Source organism: Pyrgilauda ruficollis, unplaced genomic scaffold, assembly GCF_017590135.1.
Source record: "Pyrgilauda ruficollis isolate IOZ18807 unplaced genomic scaffold, ASM1759013v1 scaffold40, whole genome shotgun sequence".
Lineage (NCBI taxonomy): Eukaryota > Metazoa > Chordata > Aves > Passeriformes > Passeridae > Pyrgilauda > Pyrgilauda ruficollis.
In genome coordinates this window covers 2,323,958-2,338,968 of record NW_024525490.1, presented here as the reverse complement: position 1 = coordinate 2,338,968, position 15,011 = coordinate 2,323,958, and the positions used below count along the sequence as shown (strand labels likewise).

The window sequence follows — 15,011 nt, the reverse complement described above, 5'->3', positions numbered from 1 at the left end:
GATATTTTAATGTGTGTGACCTTAACAGTGTGATGGCCATATTTCTGAGAAAATAGTGAGAAACACAGGCTTCTGTGACATGTGATGCAATGTAAGAACTCAATTTGCTGAATTTTAGACACACATATTCCATTGCAGAATTCTGGAGTTTTGTGTGCAAATTGAACTGCAATGACATTAAACAAGAACTTGGAGTTTACAAAATAGAGAATTCTGATTACATATAATTTTTGAAGTACAGCAGGTACACAATTAATCTACTTCAACAATATCTCAGCATTAATAGCAAATGGATTATGTTGCTGTTCCCTAATTGTTTCAATTGCAAAACAGTATTACCATTCAGCATGTTGGTTTTGGTAGACAAAGAAAAAACCCTTCCATGTTTTCTTTGGAGGTTTATGGAGCTTTTCTGGAAGGTTTAGAAAATTGTCTAACTTTACTACATCACATTATAAATGTTATTGAAAGCGTTATGCTTGTTAATAATAGTACAACCTTGCTTTTGCAATAAAATTATTTTCTTTTGTTAACATGAAGGCTTTGTTTCCCAGTTTAAAAATTCCATGTAAAACTTTTTTTGATGCCTACAAAAAGATCAGACTTTGCCATCTGATATAACATTAGCAAATTACAAATCAGTAGTTGATTTTGTCAATTAATCAACAAATAAAATATTTTTGTCAAGTGTATGACCTAGTTTGGAGAAAATGGAACCCTTTTATACTTCACTATATGACTTGCTTCAAAGACATACCTAACAGAATGAAGCTTTGTACAAATGTGATATTAATAATGTAAATTATCTCACTCTTGAGCTAATGAAGCTTTAATGTTTCTAGACAAATGTGCCTTTCCAGAGCCCTTAGAAACTTTCCAAAAGTAGCAGCGACTGCATGACCCTATGATTATTGTACATTGAAACATTTTGCATTTCAAATTGTGCCTAATACCTGGAAGGGTAACAGAAATATAAAGTCTAATTGAGTCAAGTCATGAGGAAAGGGGTGGAAGAAAAATGCTTGACCTGAAGATCTTTGGCACTTTGAATATTGTTAAAAAATAGTTCGATAATTTATGCAACTAACCTCTATATCCAAAATCAACCCAACTGCATGAAGATTAGTATAACACAACATCCTTTAAGTCTTTTTAAAATTATCTATGTACATTTGGAGGACATCCTATCTCTTACTAATATGAGTAAGCTAATAAACATTAAAATAAACTAAAAATCCAAAATGTAACCCTTAATTAGGTACTTCCAGTAACGATAAAGAACTCCCAATAACAAATTGTCTTGATTTATCACTTTAGGGAAAGTGCAAAGACTAAAAAACAGCAACAAACCCAGCCCAATTGAAAAGAGAATTAATTCCCTTAAACCCTCAAAATCAGACCTGAATTATAAAGTCACATTCAAGTTTGACATGAGAAGGAATCTACTGGGAACAAAGATCATTGTCAGAGTAGCACATGCTGTTAAGAGTTATTTTCTGGTTTCTGTCTCCAGCAAGGGTTTGCCATCCATTGTTGTCGTACTGCCCTGCTAAGAAAACTGCAATTGCTGCCTGAGAGCACTTTATTCCTAATTAGTTTGCCTCACAAACATAACTGTCAAAATAATTGAACTATTCAATTACTAGTCTTGAGTCTATTAATTATGAGTACCAATAAAGCATTTAAAGCAGCCTAGCTGTATCTGTCTGTTTTCATCATTCTGCTGCAGGATAAATCAATGTATAATCTCTGAAATTATGAAAGGCTACTGAAAAACTGTCAAGTACTTTATTGATGCCCTCTGTAACTGTCTATTTTGGTAAATTAAGTACTCAGTGAGCCTTTCCAGACACAAAACCTCATGTGTTTATGTAGCTAAATTGTTGAAATAGTGTCCAGCATGCTTCTTGAGTTTGTCAATTAGTATTCTCTCAAATAATTATCAAACAGAGCCAGGAGTTACTGTGGGCAAGCAACCATTCGTAATAGGAAATTTGAATAGTATCTCCTTCTTTTCGAGGCTAAAGGACGTAGTTCATAGCATGGTTGTAGGCCATTCCATTCTAGCTGATTTCATTGCCAGGAATGGGTCCTGAAAATGCTTAATGTATTAGCAAACCTGCAAGCCCTGTATTCCACTGTCAGAGTGGATAGATAGCAGTAAAAGCAATCATCTGGATTCTATCCAGCCTATCCAAATATATCCAAATAAAGTACCATAAATCTAGAGTTTTCTGTGTGAAGATGAAGGAATGATACAAAGTGCCTAAGTCAGTTTCCAAGCAGTCATTAGCTCTGATAGCAAAGCAAAAGTTTTCTGACTTATGGCTTTGCTTTTGTTTTCAGGGAACCGTGAGAGAACAACAGGAAGGCATGCTAAATACTGGCTAAAACTGAAATTGTTCTTACTATTACTGATGTGTCTGTAAAAATATTTTTACAAGAGCAATGCTGTTTGTTGTGGAAAATGTAACGGGATGGGAGCTTGGTCATTCTGTCATCATTTCGTAATGAACTATAAAGTTTATTTACACTTTAAAGGAATGTCACATGTATTTCTCCTTTCTCAAGTGTTTAATATTTTGCACTTTAATTACAAGAATACAGTTTCTTATCTCTAGACTACTACATGTGTCCCATATTGGCAAGACAGCTAAGGGCATTCACTTTGAAAAAGTATTGTATTGTGTAGGGATTTCTGCTGCTCTCAGAAGTTGAACTAACAAGACTTATGGGAATACAAGGAAAAAATCTCACAACATATGCATTTCTGAAAGATGAAAACAAGAATATTGGGTCTGCATGCAAATATATTTAGAGCAGTGTAAATATCTGTAAAATAGCACAAAAGTCATTGACAGGAAAATTTATGTGTGCATGGTTTAGATGCTACAGCATATCAGAATCTGATATAACCACAAACTATCTTGAAAAGCATCTGATGTAAAAAGTGACAGTCCAAGTTCATCGAGAGAGAGAGAGCAGGTTTGTGCTGTTTGATTTAAGAACTAGTAGTAGATGACATAGATATCCATTATAAACTGGAGAAATGTGATGTGGTTTAATGATTGGCAGACACATTGACTCTGCTGTTGATTTTAAAGTTATTTTTTCTTGTAAATTAACCCTCATTAGTCTCCTTACTTTCCATTCTAGTCTATATTACCTGTTGGGTATTTTTTTTGACACGCTAAATTAAATTAAGAAGTCACACATATTATAACAGTAACCAATTTCAAAATAAAGACTTGATTTAAATCTAGTATTTTTTACTGCTTTATTTCATAGGACAAAAATGATTACCTAAAAGTAAAGTAACAAGCTATGTTAGAATAAAATCTTTGGATAAAAAAAAAAAAAATTAAACACTTGACTATCTATAAAACAGTTTTTGCCAAATAGCAAATATCAAGAGATGAAATATTGAGATGAATAATGAAGTATAATTGAAGATGTTCCCATTTCTTAATCTGAGGGCAAAAAATTTCTTGTATCTTCATACTGCAAATTTGTTTGAGAAAATTTGAGAAAATCTGAAGGCCAGTCATATGGCTGATCTGAAGTATACTGAATACCTTACAAATTTTTTTTATGATACCACAAAAAAAGCAAGGAAAATGATTCATTAAACCTTCTTTAATTATTATTCTTAGTAGTACATGAATGGATTTGTAGCTATGTATTTTTTTTATGTGTGGTATTCTTGATCAGTTACAAGTGGGTTGCATTTCTATCAGTTGAAGAAAATAACACCACCTGTCTATCCACCAGCTGACTTGCATATTCCTTTTCAGATTCCAGACTGAAGTTAATTATGACACTTTGGAAGTCAGAGATGGGCCAGCAAATTCATCACCATTAATTGGAGAATACCATGGAACACAAGCACCCCAGTTCCTTATTAGTACTGGAAATTATATGTACCTGCTGTTCACTACGGACAACAGTCGTTCCAGTGTTGGTTTCCTAATTCACTATGAGAGTAAGTCTGATATTTCTCAAATAGATTTTTATTTAATCTTGAAAAAACTCCTTCAATTAGAAAATGAGCAAACAAATGGGAACAAATAAAATTCAGTAGTTATATTTGTGTAAGAACAAATTATGTTTACTCTATGTTGTACTGACAGATAATTCTGGAAGTATTCATTTTGGAAATTTTTTCTTCATGAATTCTTTTATGTTATTCAGAGTCCTTACAGACCTAGTTGTTTAATGAAATGCAAAATAATTTTAGAAACTTTCCCTTGTGGGTAAACATATATTGTTTCGGTGTCCCCTATCTTCTCTTTCACTTTCTCTCTTTTTCTCTATCTGTGGTTTTTGTAGGGCTGAACAGACTTGGACATCTTATTGTTCCAAAATGCAAATAAATTAATAACAATATATCCATGCAAACTACAGAATAATCATAACCACATTTTCTTTTCAATTAAGTGCATAATTGAATGCAATTGAAATGTATAATTAAATGGTCTGAAGTCACACTATTCTTTATATTATAGTACAACCATTCACTTAATTATTTACTGAAGAGAGCTTATGTGTTTACTGCAGTTGTACCAACCTATTAACATCACTTTTATCAGTTGTTCTTACTTGGAAACTAATCTGATTGCTGTAAATTTGCTGTAATATTGAATCTGGAATAGCATCCAGATATATTTTATAGCCGCATCAAGGCTTGTCCAAATAGCAAAAAAGTTGTGCAGTGAAAGCTTCACACTAAGTGCTAAATATTTCATATCCATGTCAGTGCATTTGCTCCACAAAACTTCTTAAGTTAATCACAGCCTCACTGTTCATATTGTCTTTTTCTTCACTTTGGATTTCACACAGAGCTAAACTTGTCTCCATTTTGTATTTTCACCTTGTGTTCTATATGTCCATGTAACACAGCTGAAATTTGCTGCAGAGTCTATCTTATTCTGCTAGTCAGCAACAGGAGCTCCTGCAGCATGTCTGTGATCCTTCACTCTGTATTGGCAGTTGTGTACATCTCAGAGGGAAGGGCATCACAATAACCAGTAACATGGGGGTACTAAGTAGATAAAGTCAGTGTTTTCAAAGAGCAAAAACAGGTAGAAAGACCTAATTGAAGCCTTCAGTAATCTGCCAGGAACAGAGAGACTAAACAGGAGACTAAAATCATATTTTGATTTTCTTTGGATGTTTAACTATAGAAGTTGCTAATTTTAAAGATATCACAATAGAACTTCTACTTGTTTCACATTCTTACATTTGTAGAAGACAAGGTAATAAATTTTGAGTTTTAAGAAAAGTTGCTGAATATTTTCTTTATAAGTTCAAATACATATCTTATTTGGAAGTATCTTAAAAATCTTCCAGTTATAGTAATAACTTTGATGATAACGTAAATCACTGCACTGTGAAGCAGAAGGCTCTTAACCTGCTTAAAATAAAAGGTTCAACATAAGCTAAACTGAGTTGAATCTGAGATGGCAGTAATATTCTATTAAGCTAAAATATGACTGTAATATAACTTTAATAAATATGTAACCCATTAAAGGTACTGTGAAGGATGTGAAGATAATTTGTTCATTCTTCTTAAATTTCTGTCATTCAACCTTTCAATGACACTTCAAAATAGATAATGCAAGACAGTGTAGATTAAGTCTAATGCATCTAAGCAAAGAAAAAATAATGAAGTGCCTAAAATATTTCTTAAGTAAGATTATTGATAAAATATTCATTTTTTTGTTAAAAGTAATTAATCTTTTGGCAAGTGTGCTTCATGCCTCAATTACATTTTCCTCAGCTCTCAGCTTCCCTAGTTATGTGCTTTGAGTAGTGTTTGTTTAGTTGGTGGGTTGGTTGGTTGGTTTTTGATTGTTTCTGTGGGGGGTTTTCATTCCTCATTCTGTGAAGTAGGTTGTGCAATCTGAGTATTTTTCTTAACTGAAAACAGATAGAAATACTTTACCTGCAGATTCCTGTAATGTAAATTGTTCCTTTATTTATTAAAGTATATATTTGAATTTTTTCTTTCCTAATATAAGAGAACATAATAATTTGCAAAGGAAATGGATCAATTATTTCTTCAATTCAAATGCTTTTCTTACAATTCTGTGCTTTTTGTGGACTAATATTTCTTTCTATCCTAAAATTTATCTAAAAAATAGATCCTATCTTAGTCATGTCTTGAGACAGTCAAATTACAATCTACATTAACGTATATCTGATAAATATTACAATTTTCTTACATAATCAGTGAAATTGTTTAAAAGTCAAAGATTACCCATGTTAGTAAAAAAATTCCTTATTGAGGCCATTGAAAAAATCTACAAAATCAGTATTGTGATTTTTCTTATTGAAAATTATCAGAACTTAAAAAAATAGACATAATCCTTTATTCACAGTGTCTAAAATGATGTATTTGTTTATATTAGGTTTCAGAAAGTAACTTTTTAGGTGCTGAAATATGCAATCTTCATGGATTTGACGAAGTGTTGAAACCAGTCAGACAGCCCACAATAAATTTTAGCTGTGATAACACAGCATCAAAATACTTAACACTTTTTCTTTTGATGAAAAAGATAATCCGTTGAATAGTCTGGATATAACGGAAAGATTCATACAATTTTCTGTGGCCAGATACAGTCAATGGAAAAAGATTTGAAATACTGGGGAAGATTTTTTTGTTTCAGCAGTCCATTTTACTATGGCTAAGAATCCATACAGAAGCTAAATAGGAAAGGCAGATTTTGGAAAAGGACCATAAAACAATAGAGTTTATGATTGGTGAGAAGTGAAAGAATGAAGCAACATGGTGATTAAATTAATGGCTTGCAAAAATCTAAACCACCAAATCTGGCAGATTGGTAGGCCAATGTCCTTGAATCCTTACAAATGAATTCTGAAAGTCATTTACAAATTGATTAAAAGAACAACAGAAAACTATTGTTTGGTTTTTTGGTGGTTTTGGCTTGGTTTGGTTTTGTATTTTTGTTTTGTTATTACTTTTCCTTGTTTTTTTTCATTTTGGGGGTTTTTGTGTTTGTTTTGTTTCTTTTTTTTTTTTTAATTTTATTTTTTAACTTTTGAGAAAGGTTTCTGTAGCTATCTAAAAATCTCTTTTAATGATGTAACTCAAGAGATAATAATGTAGATACTAGATATATTCAAATATTGCTATAGATAGCAATCAGAGAATAACACAGATCTTTTAGGATAATACAAAAATCTGAAGTACAAATTTATTTCCAAGAAAAAGGAACTGAAAGACAGTAACAAAAATATTTATAAATATATTCAAATAAGGGAAAAAATTACTCAAAAAAAGTTTGACCAAAAATCAGCTGTCACAGGCAAGACTAAACATTTTGTTTCTGTTTTGCAACTTTTGCAGAAAATAATAATTTTTACCATATACTTGATATAATTAAGTGAAAATTTTCAAGGTAAGGGTACGGCATATGGAGAGAGAGTACTACACAATATTGAAATATTTAAATATATTTTATTCATTAGGGACTGTTGAAATTCCCTGTGCTATACTGAGAGGGAAAGCAGAAGGACCACTCCACTGAAAATTATGTCTGAAAATCCAAATCTGTAAGGAAGTTTAAAAAAAATTCAGAAGGGCACACACTTTTCCAATCAAGGATAGAGAAAAAGAAAAAAAGAAGATATTTGGACCAGAAGAATCAAGGACATTAGTTTTATCTTTGCTCTTGAAAGATACTAGTTTCAAGCTGATAAACACAATGATAAGAAATAAATTACTTGTATTTGATAAAACAGATTATGTCAAACCAACTTAATTTCTTTCTTGACAGGTTAGATGCTTTTGTAGATTTGGAAATGGAAAGGGGAGAAAATAGTTCTGTGCTGCCATTCATAAGCCTTTTAGAACTCTTTCAGAGAAAAATATAGAAATTTAGTGTGCATGAAATTATTGCAGTATAATAAATGTACAATTAGGTTCAGTAGGGACTGGAAAAAATTTCTCAGAAAGGCTGTGGACTCTCCATCCTTGGAGATACTAAAAATACACTCAGGAATGGATCCACCTGTGCAACCAGCTTTAGGTGACCTTGCTTGAGCAGGGAGGTTGGCCTACATGACCCCAGAGGTTCCTTCCACCCTAAATTGTTATGTGATTTCTATGATGCTGTAAAAAAAAAAAAAAAAAAAAAAAAAAAAAAGATTTTGATGACAATATAAGAACAGTTACAATTTGAGGATGACTCCAACTTACAATTATAGTAAGCACTACGATTGAAAAGTTTGGATTTCAAAACAAGCTAGATGAACTGAAGAAAGAGTGTAAAACAAAAACAATTTGATTCTACAATGAAACATGCTAAACCTAAATGGGGAAGGAGAAATGACATGCACAAATACAAAATAGAGATACAATAGAAAAAGATTTGGATGTCACTCAGAACCTACATAATCTAGAGGAAAATGTAGTAGTATTGCAAAAAAATAGAATCTTCTAGACATTGTAATTTAACCATCTAAAAAACCAAAAGACAATTTCAGAGAATACATTTATTTTGTTTATGGGACTATTTTATCTAGGATTTCTTCAAAATTTTTTCCACTTCCTTTGATGACCAGGAAGACTATTGTGTCCAGTTTTTGACACAGTTTAAAAAGACTAGAATGTTGCTAACATAGAAAATATGACACATAAGAAGTCATTGAAAGATTTGTACTTGTTTAGAAGAAGTATGACTTGGCAGGCAGGGGGTAAATCCTGATGATGGTGTCATGGTCCCAAGTAACTAACAATTGCAGCCTGTCCTAGACTTTGATCTGCTGCCTGTGCTCCTTCTCAATCAACTATTTAAAATTATTTTCGAACTACATGTATCACAGTTGTGCTAGAATTGTGCCTTATTTCTCATATCAAAGCATTGCCCATTATTTAATTTTAGGTTATCTCCTATTAAGAAAAAAAAATAAAATCTTCAGGCAAAGAAGCAAAGAAAAAATATTTCTTTTCAGCTATGTTCATGGTTGCTGAAACTTACATACTGAATATTTTTCTCTGGGAATGAAACTTTGTTGCCTGAGCTGATTTTATTTATTTAACACTACTACTTCAGTCAGGAAGTTGGAAGTTCATAAATTTTCTATAGTTTTTGGTCTTCCTGCAAAAACGTGAAACAATGGAGTCAATGTAATTTTGAATTATCATTTCAAAAAGAACCTGATGAGTTTACCTGTTAAGTGTGACTCAGAATGCCAAAGCAGCTGAGGTGTTTAGGCAGGGATAGTAGGCTGCCCTAAGAGAAAGGAATTTTAAGAGTGCTGCTGTGGACCTCTACCTACACTAAATTTATCTGATAAAATGTCATGTGCATCAGAGTTAAAATTTCAAACAGATGAAATTAAGGGCACTTACAATGTAAAATATTATAGACTTAAATGGTTTATTTGAGACTTTATTGAACAATTTTATCCAGGCAAAGGGAATCTAAAAATGCACTGTTAGCTAACATGGTACATTTGCATTAGGAGTATGCAGTCAAGTCTAGAGGAACTTAATTCGTCTAGAATTTAAGTATGTCAGGGTTGCCTCATGAAAACTGGATCATAAGCTTTCAAATCTGAACTCTAAGTGAGATATAAGAAGAGCAGGAGCATACAGAGAGTATTTCTCTGTGAAGGCTAGAGTTATTATTTATCATATTTTTTATTTGTAGTCCTGATTCCAACACTCATATCTACAGTTCTGAACCCTTCCCTTTATGCCCCGATAAATCAATTTTTTCCTTAGTTTTGAACTCCTTCTACTTTTTTCCTAAGGTTGTATGCTAGTCCGGGATAAACCGAGCAGGGTAGAAGCAGTAGACTGAGAGTACGACTTCCGCAGAAATGGTTAGAGATGCACAAGCAGCTGAGAGGAGCAGCACCCTCTTTGCCCTTTAGAGGGCTAAGAAACTAGGAAATGCTTGTGAAGAAGGCAGTTGTGGTGGAGTAACCTTGCTAGATCCCAGGTGCCCAAATCTTAGAAACACCTTCCCCCTACCCCTCCTTTCTTCTCTGGCTGAACTTCACTATCAATTTTATCTACCTCCTCCTCCTGAGAGGTGCAGGGGGGCAGGGCATGAAGGCTGTGATCAGTTTATCATACATTATCTTTGCTGTCCCTTCCTCCTTGGTGGAAGGACCCCTCAGATTCTACTCCTCCTTCAGCATTGGGTTCCTCCCCCAGGAGACAGTCTTCCATTAATATTTTAAATTTGAATGCTTCCCATAATCTAGAGCTCTTAATGAATGCCTCTGGCATGGGGTGCAATCTTTCAAGAACAGAGTGCTCCAGTGTAGGTCTCCCACAGGGTCACAAGTCCTGCCAGCAAAGCTGTTTCAGCAGGGGCTCCTGTCTCCATCAGGCCACAGATCTTGCCAGGAGCCTGCTCCAGTGTGGACTTCCCACAAGATCACAGACTCCTTTGAGCATCCATGTACTGCAGAGTGGAGTCTGATACACTGTGAACCTTCATGGGCTGCAGTAGGATAGCTGCTTCACTACGGTCTCCAGCACAGGTTGCAAGGGCTTCCAAACCTTGAGCACCTCCTCCCTCTTCTTCTTCAGTGACCTTAGTGTCTCAGAATTCTTGCTCTCACATTCTCACACTTCTCTATGGCTGCTGTTTTTCTGCAGCAGCTTTTTGTGTCCTTCTTAACTATGTTATCCCTGAGGCTCTACCACCACCTCTGAGGTGTTCAGCTTTTGCCAGCAGCAGGCCCATCCCTGATGCCAGATGGCATTGGTTCTGTTGCACGTGTGGGAAGTTTATGGCAGCTTCTCACAGAAGCCGCTCCTGTAGCCACCCCTGTCTGCTAAGACTTGTCCGTGCAAGCCTAATACACAGGTGAGGGTGACACCCTCACCCATGTATTTTGTCTTTGTCTTAGCCCTTGAGTTTCTTCATGTTATTTTTCTACCTTGTTCTCTCCCCCTGTACTGTTGAAAGGGATAATGAGAGAGCAGCTGAGTGGGGGACTGGCAGCCAGACAAGGTTAATTCACCACACATAGTAACAAAAAATAAAAGAAATTCCTGTCATCCCAATAGTGAGTCTCTATTTGTTTCCCTCATGTGTATACATTATTGTTCATCATATTATTAAATTCCACAATCATTTGCTATCACTAGAAGCAGAATGTATAATCTTCAGTTAATGAGCCTTCATTTGATAATTTCAGGGAGTTTTTTTCAGTGGATAGCTCCAGGTTTATTTGCCAAAAACTATTCAATCTCTCCAGAAGACATAATTACCAGAAACTCTTTCTGTCAGATAAGAGCGATGCAATTGAGAAAGATATAATATTTGTCTTTCTTTTTTTTTTTTCATGCATAGAAAAATAGCTGCAAGAATTCAGTAGTTTGTGAGTTCTTCAATTACAGTTTTTTGACACTACTTCTTGTTGTACCAAATGATCATAACTATGCAGAGGAAAATAGAGTTGTCCTGCAGTATCAGAAACTGAACAGATGAAATAATCAAATATGACTTTTATACTTGCAAAATGTTTATTCGTACTTTGAACTATCTTCCAATAGTTTCAGATGTCCAGTAATTTTATTGTTTTGGTGTTTTTAATTGATCGACAAAATATACCTTAAAGCTCAAGTCTTTTTCTATTTAATTTGGACTTTTCTATTCTATGAAATTAAAATTGAAAAACCATTTTGTGAGTCAGACAACAGCTAGAGAATGGGTTTTATATCCCATATTGGTTCTCAGGCAATGCTAGCTAGGATTTTTTGGAGGCTCTATCTTTCTCCTGTCTTCCTAGTTTTGTGTTTTGTTAGGGTCTTTTTTCCTGTTTACTATCTGAAAAAAAGGTGAAAAAACCAAAATTAAATCTGTGTGTTTCAGGTGTTACTCTGGAATCAGATTCTTGTCTTGACCCGGGAATTCCTGTGAATGGCCATCGCCATGGCAACAACTTTAATATCCGCTCCACAGTAACCTTCAGCTGTGATCCAGGATATACACTGAGTGATGAAGAACCTCTCATATGTGAAAGAAACCATCAGTGGAATCATGCATTACCCAGCTGTGATGGTAAGTATCCAGCTTTTCAGAGGGCAGATTTAGAGTCCACAAAAGTTAATCTACTATTTTGCAGAACTAATTAAGCTTGCCATTGCTACTACCTCCCTTCAATTGCAGCAAGATCCACACTTTTCAAATATTATTTTATTGTTATTAAAAGCTATGCTTTACATCTCTGTATTTAGTGAAGTACTAAAAAAACCCAGGCACATATTCACAAATAGAAAAATTCAGATTCTTGGAGGGTGCCATTGTTCAGCTGTGAATCAAAATGGTGCCATACAACTAACACTTTCAACACAAAGCCAATAAAATTAATTTACATTTTAAACTCTAAATACTGCATACCTAAATTATTTTTTTTAAATTTAGGATGCTTAATACTAAAGCAGATAGACCATGACCAGCCAATGTAATTAATTTTCTTAACATATTTTTGTTTTGAAACTTTGGTTAGTTTGATAATTGTTTTGGTGGGTATGAAGTATGAAACTGCCTAGAGCTTTCATGAAACATTTTTTAAAATGCTTTATTACTTAATGGTTTAACTACAGCCAGCAATCAAGCCTCACACCCGCTTACTCACTCCCACCAGCAGGATCAGGGAGAGAATCAGAAAGCTAAAAGTGCTAATACTCCTGGGTTGAGATAAAAACAGTTTAGTAAGAAAAGCAAAATCTGTGCAGACAAGCAAAGCAGACGAAGGAATCTATTCACTGCTTCCCAAGGATAGCAGGTGTTCAGCCATCTCCAGAAGAGCAGATGACAAATATCATCAGTCTGAACTTCTCAGTTTTCCCTTTTTCTCCCCACTTCATATACTGAGCCTGATGCCATATGGTGTGGGGTATTCTTTGGATTAGCTGCAGTTACCTGTCCCTACTCTGTCTCCTCCTAATCTCCCACTCACCCCCAACTTCCTCACCAGTGTGATACATGAAAATCAGAAAAAGTCTTGGCTTTGTGTAAAACCTGCTTGGCAATAACAAAAACATCTCCTTGTTATAAACCCTGTGCTCAGCACAAATCCAAAACACAGCCCCATACTGAGAAGAAAAATAACTCTACACCAGCACAACTGTATTCCCAGATATCTCTGTGTTCTTTTTTGTAATTGGATCTTTTTTGCTAAGTTCTGCTTCTGTGAACCACAGAATCAACCTAATTTCTTCATGGAATCCTCATATAGTTGCTACAAAATCCCTCTTATAGAAACCACAGAACAACAGCAAAGAAAGGCTCTTGCTTTAATGAATTACTTACATGAATGTATTTCTAACTTGCTTTTAAGGTCCAAGGTTTTCATTGATTACAGTGGAATGTCATATACAACTTAGATTCAGAAAAGTATTTCAGTTTCTCACTCTCTTTTAAATGGTTTTGTTAAATCTGAGCACTAGTCTTCTCCTTCTCACTACAGCCTTCTGGCCCCATGCTCAAAACATGTAAACCACCAAAAGATAATTGTAGAAGTTAGCTGGTCTAGGATTCAAACTCACTCACCTTGTAATCACCACAACCCATTCCTCCTTTACAAATACAGACACAAAAGATTTTTAAAATTTTTATTGTTTTTGTGGGTTTCTTTCCTTGTTTTCTTTGCCATGATGGACTCATAAAAAGAAATCTTAAGTTTAAATAGTATTCTCTTTTTATACTGTCTTTTAAAAATGTGTGGATGTATTTTTGATTTAAAATATCAATATTTAAATCTTTTGTTTGCATATGAATGTTGAACTTCAGGAAGATCTAGATAATTTTCACTCATTGAGAGAGATTTTTTTCACTCACTTTCATATGAGTGTATGAGAAAATGTCAAGCCTTTGTGGAGTATGTTCTCTAGGCAAGCAATACATAAGGGTTCAACATACATTGAGTCTCTTCTTTTCTCACAGATTAAACTCCATTATATTAACTAGTCTAACATGGCACAGAACTCACACTCTATTAGGTTATCATTCTGTTAGTGTATTTGCCTTTTGAGGCTCAACAAGTTATGACCCAAATTTTTGGATTGTGGCAGATTTAACCGAGGTGGAAATGAGCATTTTGCACTCATCTCTAGAGTACTGATGGTCTCAAAATTTTAACTTCAGAAATTAATTTAGCAGAATAAATGCCTGAGGGAAAAGCATGTTGCTTTGTTTCATGCCAACAAAGAAAAAAACCTGTGTACAAATGCAAGGTGGTTAAAGTTCCCTCTAAGAAATGTGTCAATCTCAAAATATGCTAATGCCAAGGTGGAAGATGAAAATAATTTTTGAGTGAGAGCTCAATTAAAGGACATCAATTCCATATGTCTAATTTTGTTTTAAATATGTAAATTATTTTTAAAATATGTAATATCTGCTTTAAGTAATGTTGCACAGTCAAATATTTTTCTTCCTTCTGTGGTGTTTATAGACTAAGATAAGCATTTTTGAATGAATGCCATATTGTTCATTTATGGCACTCTAAACCTGATGTCTGTAATGCTATTTTTTATTATTAAGTATTGTTAGCCACCATATATTTACTGTGGGTTGAGTCAAATGTATTTTAATTCATATTTGCATGCAGAAATAACTATATTCAGGTAAAACCAGACTGGAGGCATTTCTATCCCTTTTACTTACTTTTAAGTATATATAAGTTACATGAATTAAAAAAAAAAAAATTACAAACTTTTACAAAAACCTTAGTCTAATAAGAAATGAAACAAAAAAGGAATTTAAGCTATAAACCAAGTGTGTATATATATATACACACATCTACATTAAGGAACTGAAAGTTTATTGAACATTTTTTCATGTATATTTTCCATCTAGTTAATGACAAAGTGTATCATTCTGTGTGAGGAAGAAGACTAAAAGCATCTTAATGTTTTGTTGCTTTATTGTTTAAATATTTAGTATATTAAAATTTTAAAGAAACAACAGCAATAAAAACTGGACTGCAAGAGATGAGTGAAAAGCACAGTCATGCTGTAT

At 33.9% G+C, this 15,011-nt stretch overlaps 1 protein-coding gene across 1 annotated transcript in view; it reads left to right on the top strand.

Moving 5' to 3' along the window:
* Nucleotides 1-15,011, top strand: part of CSMD1 (CUB and Sushi multiple domains 1) — a 1,068,142-nt gene that overhangs the window by 827,235 nt on the left and 225,896 nt on the right. Inside the window, exons 17-18 of the mRNA XM_041477428.1 lie at nucleotides 3,795-3,982; nucleotides 11,862-12,050. Of these exons, the coding sequence (XP_041333362.1) occupies nucleotides 3,795-3,982; nucleotides 11,862-12,050 (377 nt within the window). The remainder of the gene's footprint in view (nucleotides 1-3,794; nucleotides 3,983-11,861; nucleotides 12,051-15,011) is intronic.